The 20234-nt window shown below is 43.9% G+C and overlaps 1 protein-coding gene across 1 annotated transcript in view; it reads left to right on the forward strand.

The window, feature by feature from the left end:
- The window catches only part of RAB3B (RAB3B, member RAS oncogene family), a 966803-nt gene that overhangs the window by 180892 nt on the left and 765677 nt on the right, over window positions 1-20234 (forward strand). Inside the window, exon 2 of the mRNA XM_069642203.1 lies at window positions 12483-12710. Coding sequence (XP_069498304.1) covers window positions 12483-12710 — 228 coding nt within the window. The remainder of the gene's footprint in view (window positions 1-12482; window positions 12711-20234) is intronic.

Genomic DNA, 20234 nt, shown 5'->3' on the forward strand with positions numbered 1-20234 from the left:
AAGTTGTTTTCTTCAAATAAGCTTTCATCATTCAAGTCAGTTAGTCTGTGTTTTGAGTCAAGTGTTACTACAGTGCGCCAGGTCACTCCTGCACCATCAACTGCATGTACTATTACTCTGTCTTCCCTCACTATTACTGCTTCTAATTCAGTTGTGACTATGTGTCCTTCCTCCACATCCGTGGGTATCTCTGATCTAAACAAAAATTCAGTGTGTAGTCTCAATAGTTTATCTTCTATTCGTTGAAGCCATGCCAATAAGATGTGTACTCCATAAAGGAATACCTCTGGCTTAAGTGGCATTCTGCTCTGTGCTTTGCGACTATACAATACAATGCTCTAATAAACTCACCAGCATTCACATAATGGATGCCTGGTGTTGAACAAATAATTCCCTCTTCAGTGAAAGAAAGTGCCATGTTTGATTTGCTCATCACCTCTCTCCCCAATATATTGACTAGTGGCTTTCGAGGGTATAACAATGGCATAGCCATCTCGTGCTCGTCTATGGATATGGGCAGTGTGTCTGTGAAGGGAACCGTTGTCATAGCCCCAAAGGATCCTTGCGCATTCATTGATACTCCTGACATTGGAAACGTCTCCTCTCTAACACAGGATCTTGTCGTCCCTGTGTCTACCAAGAAGGAAAAAGTATTGTCACCTATAGTCACCCCGACCCTCAGTTCCTTTTTTGGGCCTGGAGTAATCGATAGAATTGGACACATGAAGTCTCCCTGACAGCTGTCCTATTAGGGATAGATGTTGAATCCTGTTCCCATAAAAGGATTTCTGCTGTCACCCCTCCTGCTCTAGGTGCTGCCGGTGCCTGTGGCAATATCTTTCCCTCCGATTGTACTGCTGCATTCTGAGGTATTTGTGGTTGCACTTGTGTTTACTGTATCTGAGATTGTACTGCTTGTTGTTGCATTTGCTGTTGTTGCACGTGCTGGGTTTGCAGTATTTGTGGCACTTGTGCTTGTTTATACTGCGTATGATTTTGGGCATTATATTCTGGTTGTGCAGCGCTATACTGTGATGGGTACTTTGACCCCCACTTGGACCGAATTACTGCCAGTTTTTTTGCATGCCTCTCCTACTTCTACAAACCTGTGAAATGAGTCCCATTTCCCCACATGTCCAACACTGCGTTGGAGGTCCTTCAAATGCTGTTTGCCCCACATTGAACTCTCCTGCTTGTGGTGCTTGAAATCCAAATACTCTTCCTCTCGGTACATACCCTCTTTCCGGGGGATAATAATTATATCCCCCCTTCCTGCAAAGTTTCATTAAGCCCTGGCTGCATCTGCACTGTCTCCTGCCCGTTGTGATTCTCCCCATTATTTGTTAATACAGCTCCTTCTCTTGTTAAATTCGACAGCTCCTTTTGGACTTATTTCGCACCTTCTATCTTTCTTTACTCACCCTTCTTTCTAGCTTCCCTTGTTTAGTCTACAATGATGGACAATAGTCAATTGTATCTCAGGCCATGGTTTTGTGTAAATGCCCACAATCTTCTTCAACAGCCTCTGCACTTCTTCAGGGAGTCCCTGACATAAGATGTGATAAAAAAAGTTATATTTTTGTCCCACGCTGCCCTAATCTCTAAACGCCATTTCTCCTGAATGTCTTCGTTCAGACCCATTTTCCTCATCATTATTGCACTCATATTGGATGTGTCAGGGAATTGTATCCTAAGTGCTCTCCATACGTCTGCTCAACAATTGTTAAAAGGGGCACCGCCATTTTGAGTCATTTGTGCCTCCACCACAAATAATCTGCTTGTTTCCAAAAGTCATCTGATTGTGCACCCAATATAGCATCGAACAAGCTTTTCATGTCTCCCACAGCTAATGTCATGCCAACCGTCTCTCTAACTCATACATCCACTTCCCTGCACCTGCTGTAATTGAATGTAATTTATAAATTAAGTTATTTGTGCCTATTTGTGGCTGTGGTATGTACTGTGCAAGTGCTCTACCTTTCTGTATTAAGGGCAATGTTACTAATCCAGCTTTGCGTAAGCGTGCAGCAGCACCCTTCATCCTTTTTGGCACTCCTGTCATGCTAATGTTCTGCCAATCCAGTAAATCTCGTAATCTATTTACATACAGAGTCTTCCTCTCTGCTCCCCTCAACTCATTTATGGGAGCCACAGGTATTTAATAAGTTCCGGATTTACAGCTGGTTCATCTAAATGTGACCATGCTACCTCTCTCTCTACACTTGTGTCTGTAAATGGGGCCTGTGCAGCCTCCCCACTCCTCGTCATCTTTGTCTTGCAACATTGTGTCATCTTCCTCTTTGTCCTCTCTATCCTCAAAATCTATACTTCTAAGGGGATCTATTTTATATGTCCCACTCATTACCCCTTCCATTATATCCCTGCCTTCCTCTTACTGATATGTTCCCCCGCTTCCTCTTATGCTGGTATCATCTCTTCTGTTCCTTGTTAAGCTGTCCTTTTTTCCCCCTTATCTGCAAATGTGTGTCTACTCATAATGTCATCAACTTCTTTGCAACGTCTCTCCAAACTTCTCTCCTTTTCCCATTCTTCCTTTTGCCTTCTGTCTCCTTCCTTTTTTCTCTTTCTTTTCTGTCTCTTTTCCCTTTTCCAGTCATCCCTGGTCTGCTCGCTCTTTCTTTCTTTCTCCTCTCTTTGTCTTTCCTTTTCTCTCACTTCTTTCACCCTCTTTTCCTTCTCTGCCTCCTGTTTATGTCTACCTTCTCATTACCTTCATCACTACCCTTTAGATAGTTTCAATAATATCTGACCTTATGTCCATTGATTTGATACAATCTCTGTCTCCCCTTTCGACTCTGCATGCCTTCTGGTCTACAACATGCCTCATCTGCTTCGGTTAACTTTGCTTGCACCCTGCATTAGCTTCCTCCTGTAATAACACTGGTCTCTGCCTGCTCATCTTTTCGCCTCTCATACTGTCCTTGTCACCATACTCTGGGGGTGAATATCTGGAATTGGAATACCCTCCAGCGGCCTTTAATGGATATAGTCCCTGTATAGTGGGGGACAGGTCATAAGTCTGGGGAGGGGGAGGAACTGTGAACTCTGTGATCTCTCTGTTGTGCTGGTTGAGAATCCATTCTTTCTTTGTTCCTCGCCTTTTTCTTCTTTGAACATTTTCCATAGTTCCTTATGGGTAGCATGTGTAAAAGCATCATGAAATAAGCCACAGCCAACAGATTTAACTTTCTAATTGAAAGCTTTATATTTCTTATATGTCAGGATGGAGTAAGGCCTAACCTGCCCCATACTAAGGTGGGATTTCCTGACCTAAAGAAATCTAAGGATAGTCTGCGTCGTATATTCAAATAAACCTATGCTTGTCCTTAAAACTAATTGTGTACAATGTGTATGGATGTTGGTAGCAAAAGAAATAGTGTTCACCAATAGAATTATGCGCTTCTGCCAGCTCTTTGCTTAAACTTCGTTTCCCCTTTCCCTTTCCCATGTTCAGAACAGTTCTAAAAAGATCTCAGGGTACCCTTCCCCAAGAGTTCAACACTGCTCACAAAGTCTTGGGGTTCCCTTCCCCAAGAGTTCAACACAGATCACAAGGTCTCAGGGTTTTCTTTCCCAAGGGTTCAACACAGTTCACAAGATCTTGGGGCTCTGTCCCCAATAATTCAGCTCTTCCAGATTTTAAAAACAATATCAGTTTAAATCTTTCAGATTTCACAGCAATACCAGTTCAAATCTTTAGTCATACCGGTTTTCCAATACTTTGAATTTTGGGCTCTGTTTCTTCATTTTCAACTTACTTCAATACCAATGGCATAAAACAAACCTCTTTCTATTCTCTTTTCTTGACTCTCTCCAAGAGGGAGCATTTGGTCTAGGCATAGTTATTGGACCACACGGTCCACCCATTACAGGTCACGCAACCGATACATCTGTGTATTTGATTGTTGCAAAACACGTACTTATTTATATTCGTTTTCCTGGGTTTTTTCCTAAGTAGGGGTCCCTTGGTCTAGGCACATTTGTCAGACCACACGGTCCACCCATTACAGGTCACGCAACCAATATCCTTATGCTTTCTGTATTGCTCTGAACTTTGCCAACACAGTTTTTCTCTCTCTTAACCTGTGGTTCCTTGGATTCTTTTATCTTTGTCCAGTACTCAATTTCACATCTCATATCTTTCCTAGCAATCGTTTAACTTTGTCACCACTTGTGGTTTTAACTTTTATTTCTAGCTTTCTGGCTTTGCCACCACTTGTGTCTCACACCACTCACTCCGTGGTAATTCCCATCAGTACTACCTTGCTTCCATTTACTTCATGAGTGTTCATTATGTGGCTTTGTTTTTATAAAGCATCCAAATATATTCTCACTCTCTTTCATTCACTTTGCTATTCATTAGCACATGTTTCAACTTCCAAAAACACCTGTAATTGTTTGCAGCTTGTTTGGTATCCAAATACACTGGATTTCGTCTTCCGCAATACTTATAGCAGTTCTTATCTTGTTCAGCATCCATACACGTTTCTTTCCAATCCACTGGAATGAGTGTTCCCTTCTTGTCATTCACTGGTGTTGTGCGGCAGCTCCTTTGGATTTTCCAGCTTCGCTACTCTGATTCACTTCACTCCTCCTCCCTGTCAGGTAAGGTACAGTGAGCAGCGTTGGCCATCCTAGAATGTTGTAGCACATAGCTCTTCTTTTCCCAAGGGGACTCTATCAGGAGCATCCCTCGCTCTCTTGGAAACTTGCAATGATCGTGAGGCTGCTGTGGTGAGCACCGGGCAGGGAGTACAGCAGCGTCCTAAACCTTCTCACTGCCAGCCTTGGCCCCATTGTCTTTTCCACACTCCTGCTCTGCGCTTCTCCTCTCGAGCCTGTTCCTCTCTCGCCTGCTTCACTTCTTTGGATCGCGTCCTTCTCTCCAGGCCGTCTCTCTCCTTGTGTTGGGAGGATACCCTTTTTATACACCTGGGGCTTGGCAAATGACTGCAGGTGTGAGTCCTTAACGTTGATTGCCTGACCATGATAAAACCTATTATCTGGACATGCCTGGCTACAAGTGAACTCCTCCAAGGTCCTCTTACTCGTCACATGACCAAAGTGTTGTATAGGGGGGGTTTGACTGAATGGAAGTGTGCCTAGCGCCCTGTTGTTTATTCCTCCTTTTGGTATTAAGCTATTTGTCTGTATTAACAAGAGGAGGATGATATGTGTTGATCCCACCCAAATGAGGGTGTGTCCTCCTAGTTGGTCTCTTCATCGTCCCAGTATAAAAATGCCATTTCGGAGAGCCATTTGTAAAGGAAGAGAAGGGAAAAGGTTGACAGTAACCTATAAAGTTGGTGTGGATAGAAAGATTATCATGAAAAGGGAATTGGGGGTACCATGTCTCACCCAAGGACATCCTTTCCCCATTCTCCAGGTTCCCTTCACACAGGTGAACCTCCCTCGCATCTCGCATCTCCACCCCCAGGGTCAGCATCCAAGAGTGATGGCCTTTCTCTGGCCACCTGAGCAGAGGATGCTGGGAAAAAAGAAGTGAGGATGCCCTCAGGTTCCTCACATACCCTTCCCTATGAATAAGGCCTAACACATAAAGAGCATATGCTGATGGCTTCCCGGGGGGGTTCTTGTTGTAAGCCTTTTGGAATCGTGGACCAATACCGTACAGAAGATGTGGGCACAAAGGATTCTTCTTGCCAGGTTTTAAATGGGGAAAACTGAAAATGACATTTGTTGACCTCCTATAATAATGATGGAAAGTTAGGGAAGTCAGTCCCGATAATAGTTTCTTCTGGTAGACCTGGGAAAATTGCTGAAGGGAATTTGGTGGTTGTTCCTTGCACGCTTATGGGTATAGGCACTTTGGGTTAAATATCTTGGTCTGCATGGAAACAAGCAATTTCTTACTAATGATGCCCCTTTTAATTTTTCAGGTGGTACTAGATTTCTCACACATGTAAATATGTGCACATGTGTTCTAGCACCGTTTTCGAATGAATGCCATCTTGGGACCATGGCATGAACATTTTGGTTGCCATATTTTTAACCCCCTCAACTTAAAACTGATAATTTTGGTTTTGTATCTGGTAAGTGTCTTACATAAATGAACAACCATGCTGACAATATGAATTGCAACTTATCAATGTTCAATGAATACTGTTTCAACCCTCGCTCACCTTCTTTCCACGGCTTTTCAGACCCGGTACTCACAATAGCTTCCCCAAGGTTACCACGCCCAGGTCTCTCTGTGAGAACAAATCAAGAACCCACAATCCTTCTTTTCAGCAGCGCCACCCACTCTCCAGACCCCTTTGCTTGGTGCACAACACTGATTCACTACTCCTACCAATACAAAGAAATAACACCTCTACAATTCTATATAACCCCACAGCACAAGGCTGGTGCCAGCAAACATTAATACCAATCAAAATAGTGCCCGTCTTCTCATATATGCAGGGGATCCTTCTCTTTGCCTTTGCCCCCTAGAGAGGCTTACCACATGATCTTCCTCTACCCTTGTCGAAGGTATACAATACATTAATATTTTTACTTCTCATAAATCACCAACACACAAAAACCCTGACCCCCCAGTTTTAATGTGTAGCATTCATACTCACATCCTGAGACTCTCTGGCATCGAGTATCCTCTAGCTGCCTTCTCCCCTCCACACCCAGCAGGGTGGCCTGTGGGGACCAGCCAGGGCTCTTGCGTCAACGGGGGATGCCTGCCAACCTCTCTTCTCAATTGAGTGCTATCTTGCTCTCTACCGACCACCCCTTCCGAGGGGATACGGCAAGGCGTCCTTGATTGTCTGGAAACATTTATGTCTAGAGACCCGTCCCCTGCTACCACATGTTAAGGAGGTGCCGAGGATCATACAATCAGTCAGGAAAAATACTCAATGACAGAGGAATCCCATACATGTCAAAACTCTGCTTTATTCAGACAAAAAAGTCCAAGCCGGGACAACATACAAGCATTTCCTCTTGTAGCTTTCGAATTCCAAATGATTACATGCTGGTTTTGTTACAAAATTACATCAGAAATGACATTATGTTACATTATAAATGTACACAACCTACAGGGAGCTGGGGTTGGTTAGTAGGTCAAGCTACATATAGAATGTTTTGAGGTTAGTCGCTCAATTGGTGGATGCCTATCTGATGGCTCCACCTGGGCTCATCCTACTTACAGATGTTCTTTCTAATACATCACAATAGGGCTAATTGATTGGTTGCCCCTATCCATTATGAGCGGTGAAGCGAGGGTATTTCTCATTGGTTGGCATCTGGATTACCAACTTGGACACTTTAACAGGATGTCAAGATACAAGCCAGACATAGAGTAGGGGGGCAAGAGGCCCATGGACTGCTCTTCCTCCAACTATATTTTACCATCCCTAATCCTTAGATAATGAGACTGGGCAATCCCTTTGTACTTGGTCTTGTGTGACGATCCATGTCTATGTGTGATTTTAGGGAGTATTTCAGATGCTCTATCTGTGTTTGCTTCTAATGAATGGCCAGTGTTTTCAATGTCTGGGTCACATGTTAGGAGACTGTCTGTGAAATTTAATTACCTTCTATCTACTGACCTAATATTTATGTGCAAGTTGTGTTTTCTCTTGCCACTGGAGACACGCTTGGGTTATTCTTCATGGAGTCTTTTGGCTTACTGTTTGTTCTACCGCACCTGACTATCAAAGGCTGTTTGTGCCTGACTGAAACCTTGATTAATTCTACAGTATGCTGCTTGCCGTTATCTCATGCCTTTGTTTCACCATGCCAATCCTTCCTTTTTTCCCTCTCACCTTGGCACGTGTTGCTATCTACTGTCGGGGCCCTGCACGAATATGTGTTTCTGTGGATTCAGCCTTTTGGAGTCTTCCTATGCCTTGAGCCCTGTGCTCATTCTGAAACATGCTGCAGCTTCCTTCTTTGGGAAGATGGTTGCCCAATTCTATTCTCCCTTCCATGTTAGTCAGCTATATTTGCATATCATTCATGTTGCATTCACTTTATACATTGGTCATGTTAATGTTCTTCATGTCTTATGGATGCTTTATTAGTATTCTTCATGTCTAAATGCATATTTTACCTACTTTATGCATTCATCATGCGGAGTGCATGCTTTTTGGTGTTAAATGCATGCACGTCTGCTATGTGTGCTTCGTGCGTATGTGTGTAGCCATCTAGTTATTCTCTATCTCTATATACATGCATATACTAACATCTACCTGTCACTCTACTGCGCACACTATGCATCTATTCAAACCAACATCTTCATGATCTTAGTTATTTTCGCCTTTCATCCAAGACTCTTGCGGCAGTAGGGCTGTCTCAGCTGGTATCGATTCTCGTCCAGACAATAGCGGTGAAGGGTAGGAGTAGGAAGTGGTACTTACAGACTCATCTGAGTAGGGGCAGCAGGTATTACCTGAGTATTCAACTGCCCCATTACAGGTTAGTCGACAAGGAGACTGCTTTAAGGCAGTTCATAATCAAACATGGGAGACACAATGTATGCTGAAATTAGTATGCACAATATGGCACTACCAATGGCATGCTGTGAAAGCATACATAAGTGAAGATGGACGCAATTGTGGTGATTACTGCTGCTCAAACATAAGCCCATTAACGATATATCAAGGTTCAAAGATTTTATTAATTTAGTGTATTTTACCACATGTGATGTTTATATATGTTAATACAGTTCTATATCAAAGGCTTACAAATTGTAAAAATGAATGCTAGCCCTGCAGTAAATGCTTACACGATAGAAAGAAGTAGGCACGTCCTATTGTAAATGCTTGCATATTAGAATCATCATGCTAGTCCTTTAGGAGATGCTTAGCTATTATAAATGGTATGCAAGGCTTCTGTTGAAGGCTTATATACTAGAAAGAATCATGTTCGTCCCATAGGAAAAGCTTACATATTACGAAATGTATGTTATTCCTATAGTACATTTTTACATATTGTAAACAGAAGGCTAGTCCTATAGTGAAGGCGTATGTACTAGAAAGAATCATGCCAGTCCTACAATAAATGCTTACTTATTATGAAATTCATGCTATTCCTATTGGTAAATACTTGCATAATAAATCAAACTAGTTCAATAGTAAACGCGAACATATTAGAAAGAAGCATGTTAGCCCTATGTGAAATACTTTCATATTAGAAAATGCTGGTCAATGTAGTGTGAAAGTAAATGCAAACATATTCGAAAGAAGAAAGCTAGTTCTATATAAATTGTTTACATATTGGAAATTCCATGCTAGTCCTATAGTGAATGCATAAGAGAACTGCCTGTCTTGGGTTGGAAAATGCGATGTTTAAAATAGCCCTGTCCTACAGACAAAGATAATTTCCTGGAGCAAAGGCTTGACATTTTAGATAATTCGCATACCCACATTGCATTGTCATCTGGCTTTCATCTGGAGGTGAACTTCCAGATTCATCCTCCGGCAAACTGGCCTGCTGCCTCCTCCAAAGGCAATACAGACTCCCTGTTTTGTCCAAGAAGGGAGCTTACATCCAAGCCCGTGTCTCTGCGGCCTCTAACAACACAACCAAACTTTGCAAGCAGTTGGCCAATCCTGCTGCAGTCACCACCTCTCCTGTACCCACTGAGGTGCTTTGCACAACACTGGCTTCTCTCTTCACCACTAAACCTCTGGACATCCTGTCCTCTCTGTCCTCTCTCTCCTCCTTCCCTGTCTCTCCTCCTGTCTCTCCTCCTGTCTCTCCTCCTTCCCTGTGTTCACTTCTGACAAGGTTTCTAGACAAGTCTGATCTATGAAAGTCTCATCCAAGCAGGTGCTCCCCTGCTCCTTCAGAACCATCAAGGACAACATCAACATGCACGATCCAGCTTTGGCATATTTCTGCAATCACTCTTTTGCCACTGGAACCTTTCCCTGCCCCTTTAAGCACTCCCTTGTGCACTCCCTCCTTAAGAAGCCCTCTGCCGTTCCCTCCTCCCCGGCAAACTACTTCCTGATTTCTATCACTCCTTTCCTGGGCAAACTCCTGGAAAAGCTGGCCATCTCCCAGCTTGCTCTCCACACAGAATCTTTTGGTTGTCTCCACGACCACCAGTCTGGCTTTGGAGAAGCTAGAAGCATGGAAACTGCTCTCCTGAACACCTGTGAAGACTTGCTCTCTAATCTTGACTCTAACCTTCCTTCTGTCCTCATTCTCCTTGTTCTTTCTTTTGCTTTCAATACGGACAACCACACCATCCTGATGAATTTGTATCTGCGTCAAACTGGGCATCATGGGTCAGGCCCTAACCTGGCTGACCTCCTTCCTCTCCGACCGACCCTCCCAGGTCCAACTAGGGTCCTTTCTCTCCACCATACCTTTCTCTACTTGTGGTGTTTCCCAGGGTTCCAACCTTTCCCCCTGGCTCTTCCACCAGTTCCTGGGACCTCTGTCCCACATCATCTCTACCTTTGCATCTAACTTTCAGTGTTATGTGGATGACATGCTGCTCTCCTTCAGACTCCCCTCAGCCTCCTCTGCTCTCTCGCTCATTCCTGACTGTCTATCCGTGATTCATGCATAGTGTACCTCCAACGATCTCTGCCTAAATGCCATTAAGAATGAGATCCTTCTCATTGGGACCCCTGCGCCCGCTCTCCCCCCTTCACTCTGGCCGCCAAACCTTGGCCCTCTTGTCGCACCTTCCTGTGTGGCAAAAAACCTTTGTGTCATCTTCAACTCCGCCCTCTTCTTCTCTCCCTACATCGCTGACATCTCTACGAAGTCCCACTAACAGCTGCACCTCCTCAGAGGTTTTCATACTTTTCTCACTTTCCCCCTGAAGCCCACTGTCTCCAGAGCCCTGGTTCTCTCTAGGCTGGACTACTGCAACTGCCTCTATTTAAATCTGCCTTCCTCTAATTCAGAACAGGACTACAAGACCTGTCCTTGGCCTCAAGCCCAGGGATTGTATCTCTCCAGCCCTGAGATCTCTCCACTGGCTCCTGGTGGCTGCAAGGATCAAGATCAAGACTCTCTGCATTGTCCACAAGGCTTTCTGGGGTCGGGACCACACTAACTCTAACGCTCTCTTCCAAAGCATGTTCCTTCTCGAGCCCTTCCGCTCATCCACCTCCAACTCTCTCAGGGTCAAACGCTTCTCCAGGCAGAGAGTGGGGGGTAGATCTCTGTCCTCAGCTGGGTCCTCCCTCTGGAACATCTCCCTGCCTCCCTCGAACTTGAGCAAGACCACCTAAGGTTCCGGAAGCAACTCAAGACCTTCCTGTTTGCTTCTGCTTTCTCTCTCTCTCTACCCTGCTGATGCTCATGTCTGCTGCGCTAACTGGTTACCTGGACACCCTCTGTACCTCACATGCACCGGGCTGCTGCATGACCAGTAGCCCCTTGCACTGCCTATGGACCTCACACACAATTAGGGACTGTATGTGCAAACCCTACAGTCCCCTGCATCCATGCACTTACCTGAGCCACCACCCCAGCTGCACTTACTGTGCCTTTTTGCACTTACCATGCTTTTTTGCCATTGCACTCTCTCGCCCTCCCCCTGGCACTTCTCATCTTCCTTCCACTTGCACTTTTACAATCTGAATGACACGAGACCTAGTAAGATCGTTTGTCTTGTCCTCCCTCCGTCTCCCCTTCCTTGTCATGCATCAAAATGCTATCTTTTACATGTAAAAGTGAATTTCCATCAAAACCAGTCAGTTGAATATATACATGGACAAGTTTAGATGGATATGGACTTTTAAATGTAAAAAATAGCATTTCGATGCATTTTTTTGTAATGTTAAAACGTCACATGGAGCTGTCCAGTGCTGAAATTTTCAAAGGATTGTGGCACTGGCCAACTTCATGTAACGTTGCATTTTTTAAAAATATCTTTGTGGACGGGTTCCCCCCAAACCCTTTCCAACTCCCAAAACACCCCCCAACCCTAACCCTAACCCAACTCAAACCCTACGCCTAACCCTAAACCTTGCCCTACCCAACCCTTGCCCTAAGCCTAGCCCTTGCCCTAAGCCTAACCCTTGACCTAACCCTTACCCTTGCCTAACCCTAATTTTAAATTTAAAGAAATCCATCGAATTTCCATCTAATTTTATTCAATGAAATGTATTTCGATGGAAAGTATTTTCGTTGAATAAAATTTGATGGAAAGGTCTTAGATGCCTTGGATTTCGATGAAAAGTCCAGATACCCTAGTCTACAGGCGCTTTATCAATAAATGACTTATCATATCATATTGGCTAATGGGTGGTGCAGTGATACTTATGACTTTTCTCAAAAGGCTTAATCTACTGTCACATTTCAGATGGACTTTTTTTAAAGCCTTTTTTATAACTTTGCTGGTGTTTGATGTATATTAGAAAGAAGCATGCTCGTTCGATATGAAATGCTTATGTATTAGGCGATGAATGCTCATTCTGTGTTAAATGGCACATATTAGAAATCTCTATTCCATTCAAAGCATATGTATTCTTCCGTAGATGGCTTCAGCAACCGACACCAGATACGGGCACAAAGATGCGACCGACCAAAACTTTGACTACATGTTTAAGCTCCTGATCATTGGCAACAGCAGCGTGGGAAAGACGTCCTTCCTCTTCCGGTACGCTGACGACACCTTCACGCCAGCCTTCGTCAGCACTGTGGGGATTGACTTCAAAGTAAAGACAGTGTATAGAAATGACAAGAGGGTGAAGCTGCAAATCTGGGTATGTACTTCTGGGTTAAACACAGAATCATTTGTGCCTTGTCAGTTTCCTTGTTTGCAAAATTGCAGTTGATCACTCACGGTTAGCTCGGTAAAGCAGCTTTTAGAGAAAGGTCACTCGGGGCTATGGGAGGTCATGGGCCTCATTACAACCCAGGCGGTAAGTTCCCTACTTTACCACCATCATTCCAAGGTGAGTGGGGCGGTAAATCCCCATTCCCCATTTACCCTTCCCCATTCCCATTTTTGCCCTATAGGGCATAATGGGAGTGGGGAAGGCGCTAATTACGGCACCGTAAATTACGGTGCCGTAATTAGCACCAAGGCGGGTTAGCGCCTTGCATTTTAACGCCTGCTAAAAGCAGGCGTTAAAATGGTAATCAGGCGTTAAGGGTTAACGGCGCCGACGGCGGCGTTAAACCCTTAACACCTGGGTTGTAATGAGGCCCCATGTGTATTAGCGATTTTACCGACCAGACTTCTCAGAGACTGCAAATATTGCATCGGAAAGTACTAGCGCAAAGGAAACATAACAATGCTGAAAAAAAGCTACGAAATTTAAAAACGCCAAATACAAATATTTGAAAAATATCAATTTTAAAAGCATGGCGTTTTTTACATTAACACCGGAAAACTGTACATTTATGGTTTAAAAGTCAATGGGCCTCATTCCGAGTACGGCGCTAACCAATGGCGCTATTAACGCCTTGGTTGATGCTGTACCCGGACCGGCAGTGCCTTGGTGGATGGCGGAATTACCGCCCTATTCCAAGGTTGGCGGGGCGGTAATTCCCCATTCACCAAGGCTCTTCCCCATTCCCAAATGAGCCCCCATAGGGCTCAATGGGAATGGGGAAGATGCAAATAACGGTGACCGTTCATTACGGTCACCGTTATTGGCTTGGAGGCCCCTTTGCGCCCTCGACTTTAACACCTGCTCAAAGCAGGCGTTAAGGGCGAGGGCGCAAAGGGAACTCGGAGTATGGCGGTAAGGGATTACCGCCACCGGTCTCGTTACCGGTGGCCGCTATCCCTTACCGCCATACTCGGAATGAGGCCCAATGGGTAAAGCAGGAAAAGTGGGCACCACACTTGGTTATACGTATAGTCCAAAGTAATCGTATTTCTTCTGTTTTTCAAAATATTTTATAGGAGCTGACTTAAATAAGTCTAGAGACACCCAGACTTAAAATTACAGTGAGGCAGAAAGCTAGGTAATAAGACCCAGCTATCCAGTCGCTCTCTATTCCCACCCCCAACCAAAGGGGTTTCAAAAAGGTATGTTTCCTTCAGATAGAAGCTCAGATGTACTTAGCAATTCATTAAAGGAAATCAGCCGTAGTCATAATTTTTCAAATTAACTATGTTTAGTTGTGTTCACTAATTGCTTCTGAGTGAGGCAGACATTAGAACATGTACATATGTGGGTCCTTTTGGCAATGCATTTAGGAAAATCATTCCTTCATCAGGGTGAACCTCTTAGTCTACAATTAAGCATTAACATCAAGTCAACAGTGTGTGGAAACAAGTAATGATATAAAATAAGACACATACCATGAATTCCATGTTTCATATTGTTTTCAGCCCATGTAACCAAGAGAAGAAATTCAAGGAAAGCAAGTCAATGACATGATTACCATAAGATCATGATCTACATGTGTCAAAAAGTCTAACACATGTTACCTGCGTTTTCAATTGTGTTGCAGTGATCTGTTGTGAATGCCACTTAGGCGTCTCCATGTGAGTGCTCAAGCGACGGTTAAAGAGTCCTTTCCGCGGCGTAGGCGCCGTAATGTAGGCCACAGGAGCTAGTGAAGGCATATGTCCTAAGTTAATCTCAGTCATGGACCCTTGCCAACAGGATTCCCTTGATTCGTGCCCCCTTCCCTTACCTGCTGGCGTTCGTCGTGTGGATAAACGCGAACACACCCAAACTTCCTGTTTGTATCTGTTGCTAAGGCAACAGGACTATTTTATGTGCTCCTCCTTCCCACTTTCCCTACTTGCTTTGGAGCAGTGGTGGAGTCAAGGTTTTAACTTTATTTTATTTGTTTTTTATTTTCTAAACTTTATTTTGAAGAAGAAAAAACAGAAAGACATCATGAAATTGACTCAGGATAGGCACAATTGAGGAATGACATAGCATGAGGGGTCTGGGCATAGAAAATCGGTTGCAAATTGCCACAATCTATTATTACCAGTATTGTATCAGTACTGCTGCAGCCAGCTATGACTCCTGCTGATTAGCAATGTCCCATTAATTCGATTGATTCAGATATATATGCATACTTTCCAACATTCTTTGACCAGAAATCTGTAGGATTCTTGAAGGTTCAAAAATCGTAATTAGCTCAGGGCTTTAAGTGGGTCGGGGCCCCGGCAGTCTCCAGAAGGCGCCTCCGAGCCGGGGCCCTACCGGGGCCCACCACGACTAGCCCCAGCCAGCCGACACCTCAGGCATGCCTTTTCTTTTTTCTAATCCATAGTGCTGACACCTGCAGGCAGCAGGTGTAACGGTGCAGTGCAGGCTGCCTGATGTCTATGTACTCGAAACAGGAGGAGGGCTGGACTGCTCAGCTCTCCTTTTGTTTCGAGTAACTAAGTCATCACCCAGCACGAATGCTGGGTGATGACTAGTTGCTCGGAACAAAAGGAGACACCAGGCCCTCCTACTTTTTCAAGTACATAGACACCAGCAGCAGGCAGATTTTTCATTCAAGGAGCCCGTGGTTAAAGCGGGCTCCTTGAATGAAAGGACTGCATGCTGCATGTGAGCTGGAGCACACTGGTGTCACACATTTTGGTGCCCCCAGCCCCTTCTTTTGTTTAAAAGGAGAGGCTGGGCGCATCAAAGGTAATGATGCCAGTGTGCCCCAGCTCCACCTCTTTTACCAGCTGCCCTCCCCTTAATGGGGTGGGACTCTCAGGGGTCGTGTCCTTAGGCCACACCCCCCTAACTAGAGCCCCCTCGATTTCCAATCCCACTTAAAGCACTGAATTAGCTTAATAATGACATCAAAGGTGATTACATCACATAACCTCTAACCTCATTACATCATAGGAAACAACATAACCTTACATAGGGTCCAGAACTAATGACAGTAAATGAGTGTCCTTGACCTCGAAGCCATCATTAGAAATCAGAATGCTCAATGAGCAGTAGCGTCTGTTGATTTTTTAATGAGAACGAGTAAACGTTTTCCCACCAACATACGAGAGTCTGAGCATAGCGAGGGAGCCTGTACCAAGGAATTGGGAGTTTGGGGAGGCGGTGGGAGGGCATATTCTATCATTCCTGAAAGGTTTTAACATAATGGGTTAAAAAGGCGCATTTTACTACACACTTTCTTTAAAAAATGAGTAAAACGCCACACTGTTTTCAATCAGTTGTGTAGGTGAACTCATGAAGGAATCCAATAGACGTAAGTCACCACCAGTGCACACGAGCATTTTCCTGATGCTTTTCCCACGATATATTCTAGTGCAAAAACCACTTTCACACTGGTTGTGCTCATGCATGTCCATTATGGCTGCATCACTGTATGCCACTATTCCCACATATGAACACTGGTAATATTGCTATGCCACAATGAGAAAACATGGCCAGAGGTGACTGCACCAATGCAGGACAGCCTAGCATGTAACACCACTCGGTAGTGAAGTCTGAGCACTGTGCCCAGCTTTTACCACACCAAAACATATTTCCATCTTACAACATACCAGTAACAAACATCTATTTCTACATTTACTTTTCGGTAATGAGCAGCAGTTTAATTTACAGCTGCAACAAACACCAGTTGTAGGTGTCTCTTCACTTACAAAGGTTTCCACCCGGGTTATGTGATGGTGATGATGAGGATTGTTTGTTGTGCAAGTGCTCTGCACTTTATATACAAATGCATACTTTAGCAAAGCATGACTTATAAGTACATGGCTTTATCAGATAGGCTCTTCTGGGGAATTTCTACGTCTTTAACATAGTTTCCAACATGATCCATTCGCGCCTAGAAACACTTGTGCAGAGGCACGTTAAAAAGGCCACATCATATCATATAATTCAAATCTGTAGGTGCTTATTCAGCTCTAGTTTTTTCCTTTGCATTCTGGGACTTGTAGTTCTGTTTTTCCCATTATAAAACTCAGATTAAAAGTCCCAGAATGCAAAGAAAAACTAGGACTGGGTAAGTACCTATAGACTGGAATGGATCATGTTTGCAACTATGCTTTGCAATAGTGCAACCTTTTGGACTGTTTAAGCGCTCTTTAGTTGTCAAAGGGCAGGTGTAAAATGATAATAAATACCTAACATCTAGGCTCCTTTCATGTTGCATTCTGGTACATATAGTCCTGCATTCATAATCTGAACATGAATGCAAAATCAACTGCCAGAGTTTACAGAAACATTGATTTTAAAGCCATTCCTGCATGCTTCTAATGTCCAAATATGTGAACGAGTGAATGAAGTATAGATCGAAGATTATATAAGTGTTGCAGGGGCTAAGCTTATCTGTATTTCTAGCTTTGGTGGGCTTTGGAATTCATATTGTGCAAACTACTTGTCATGTCAAAAATGAAATGTATTCTTCATGCGATTACCTACCTTGGCATCACGATCAGAAGAATTACATCCCACAGAGCAAACTGTCAGGGAAGGGTCAGTTGTTTGCCAGACTCAATCTCTGAAAATCATCCTTTTTTACTGCCAGGAGCAATGCTTATAATTTCCCCAGACTATCCTGAAAATAAATGCGAACAGGGAAGTTACTATGAGTTTTACGACACAATTACCTGGCCAACTGTGCAAAAGGATCAGCGAGACCTAGCCGACAACGAGGGCATGACACCGCAGACGGGAAGCACATTTCTGCAGTGCACTCATAGCAGGAAACGCACGGAGAGCAGAGTTCGGGCAGATAGCTGAGCCATCATGCGCTTGCACATCAAGTTATGTGCCCATCAATCAAATTACTTAGTTCAACCCTTCACCCCCTGTAAAAACAGAATTAATTTCTGCTGCTGGCAGCAGGCAGTCCGGGGACCAGGCTGACAGGCATTCAGGCATGGTCGTAGCCCCATAAAGCTGCCACTCATCCAGGCAGACACTATAAACAGCGGTAGGATCTGTACATGAAATTGGTAGGCGGTAGGACTGCATAAAAAGCAGCAGCCCTCCGCCTAAATCCGTAGGGTTGGCAAGTATGTATATAGAACAGTGCCCAAATGTCCTTAGGCCTACATGCCGGGACTATCATATTAGCAAAGTTCTCCTCTCTCTCGTTGCTATAGACCAAGTCCCTGCACCACTCCCCACAGGTTGGTAGCAATTTAAGTGTCGAAGGATACATTTTTTTTAGCCCCGATACAGGCAAGATTAAAAATCCTTCTGGTAACTATTGACACTGTACCAATATCCCCCAACAAATATTTTATAGGGGACATAGTAGGGGAAACATACACAATATCCCTCAATGTTTCAGCCACACTGTTCCAGTACTGGGCGATTGGTGGCCAATTCCACAGCATATGTATGGAGTCTGCTGAGACATACTGCATGTCAGACATGAAACATCTACTTCATGGGGAAATGTGGCAATCAAGGCCGGTGTATAGTACAATTGATTAAGTATCTTGAACTCTAGCAAGATTTTAGGTACCAGTTCACTACTTTGAGGGTGGGCAGAGGAGGAGACATGGGGATCTAAAATAATTCACCAGGTTGTGAGATCATCTCTAGCTCCGCCACTGCTCTGGCGCCTCTTGCTTCTGGCCGCTGGGTACCCACCCATTTGTGTGCAAAGACAGAGCATTGACCAGGGTAGAAGGAGTAGGAGCGGCCAGAGTACAGTAGGCCAACAAATAGGTATAAGGGGAGGGGAAGTCTCTACATGGGGAGAGGGAGAGCTAGGGCACCAGGGGTGAACAAGGACGCCGGGGAGTATGAAGAGGACTGCCTGGCAGAGTGCTTGGAGATGAACGGCAACTGAGGGTGAGAGCCAACACACAAGAAGGCCTTAACGAAGGAGTGACAGATATGGGTTTATAATGTAAACACATGGGAGGTGATAGTAAGTCACTCTCTAAAAGTTGTGAAATGCTCAAAACATCAACCTTTTACAAATGTGTAAATGTATGAAGTTTCTGGTCCCCCGACCTATTGGGACTCCAACATAAACTAAGCAAAACACTATCCCGCCGTCGCTAACTGGCGAGCCCGTGTGCACTCCTCTGGGTTAAAAAACCCCAATCAATCTTAATTAATGATACTGCTTTGTTTTTTAAAACAAAGATGTGAATGTGGGGCGCAGAAAGATATTATATCCATTCAGAACAAAAAGGTACTCACAAATGACAGTGAATACAATCCTGATTTTACTCATAGACAAAATGAAATTAAATGCATGGAGTCCAAATCCCAATTCATTTATGAGATTATACACAAGGTCAAATGAAAACATCAAAAACAATCATGAATCTGCATCGAACAGCATTAACAGGGAATGTCCATTTTGATGAATCTCAATGATAAAGAATTCCAACATACCGAAGCGTTTCGCAACCAAATAGTCCTTCCTCAAGGTTGTTAATGTGTTACTTCCTTAAATTCATTAACATCTACAAGTTAAAGATATAACTGTCCTCCTTTTACAATCAGTGAGTTCAGGTTCAAGAAGATACGAAGGTTTTGTAAAAGTTTATAACAATGATTTCACAACTGTGTGTTGAACATTTCAAGACTTATACTGCAACGCTGTGATTTGCCAGAAAGGCATTTTATGATCAGTCTTTTCTTATTTTAAATGTTCTACTGTATTTATTCAAGAAAATAGCCTAGGCATCAGGTGGGCAGATATCGGGTGGTCTTCTCCTAGCAAGTCGTCTTGTAGAAAAAATGCATTTTCATAGTAACTTTCATAAGCAATGTAAATCACACAAGTGGATGAAGGTTCCAAAGGAAAGATGCATTGCTCAGCTTGCGCTTGCTTTGCATGAGAGGTCTTGGAGCATGGAATGGATGATCGTTAAGAGGAACCCTTGTCTTTTTTTCTTGGGACACAGCTTGGATGATCAGTAAGAGGAACTCATGTAGCTGTTTTTTGGGACACAGCTTGGATGATTGGAAAGAGGAGCTCATGTAGGTGTTTCTTGGGACATAGCATGGATGATCAGTAAGAGGAACTCATGTAGCTATTCCTTGGGACACGGCATGGATGATCAGTAAGAGGAACCCATGTAATTGGTACTTGGTACACGGCATGGATGATCGGCAAGAGAAATCCCTGCAGTTGTTTCTTGTGACACAGCTTGGATGATCAGTAGGAGGGACTCATGAAGCTGTTGAGACACAGCGTGGGTGAGCCGTAAGAGGAACTCATGTAATTATTTCTTGGGACACAGCTTGGATGATCAGTAAGAGGAACTCATGTAGCTGTTTTTTGGGACACAGCTTGGATGATTGGAAAGAGGAGCTCATGTAGGTGTTTCTTGGGACATAGCATGGTTGATCGGTAAGAGGTACTCATGTAAT

The sequence above is a fragment of the Ambystoma mexicanum genome, chromosome 1q (genome assembly GCF_040938575.1).
Source record: "Ambystoma mexicanum isolate Mex_15411 chromosome 1q, UKY_AmexF1_1, whole genome shotgun sequence".
Lineage (NCBI taxonomy): Eukaryota > Metazoa > Chordata > Amphibia > Caudata > Ambystomatidae > Ambystoma > Ambystoma mexicanum.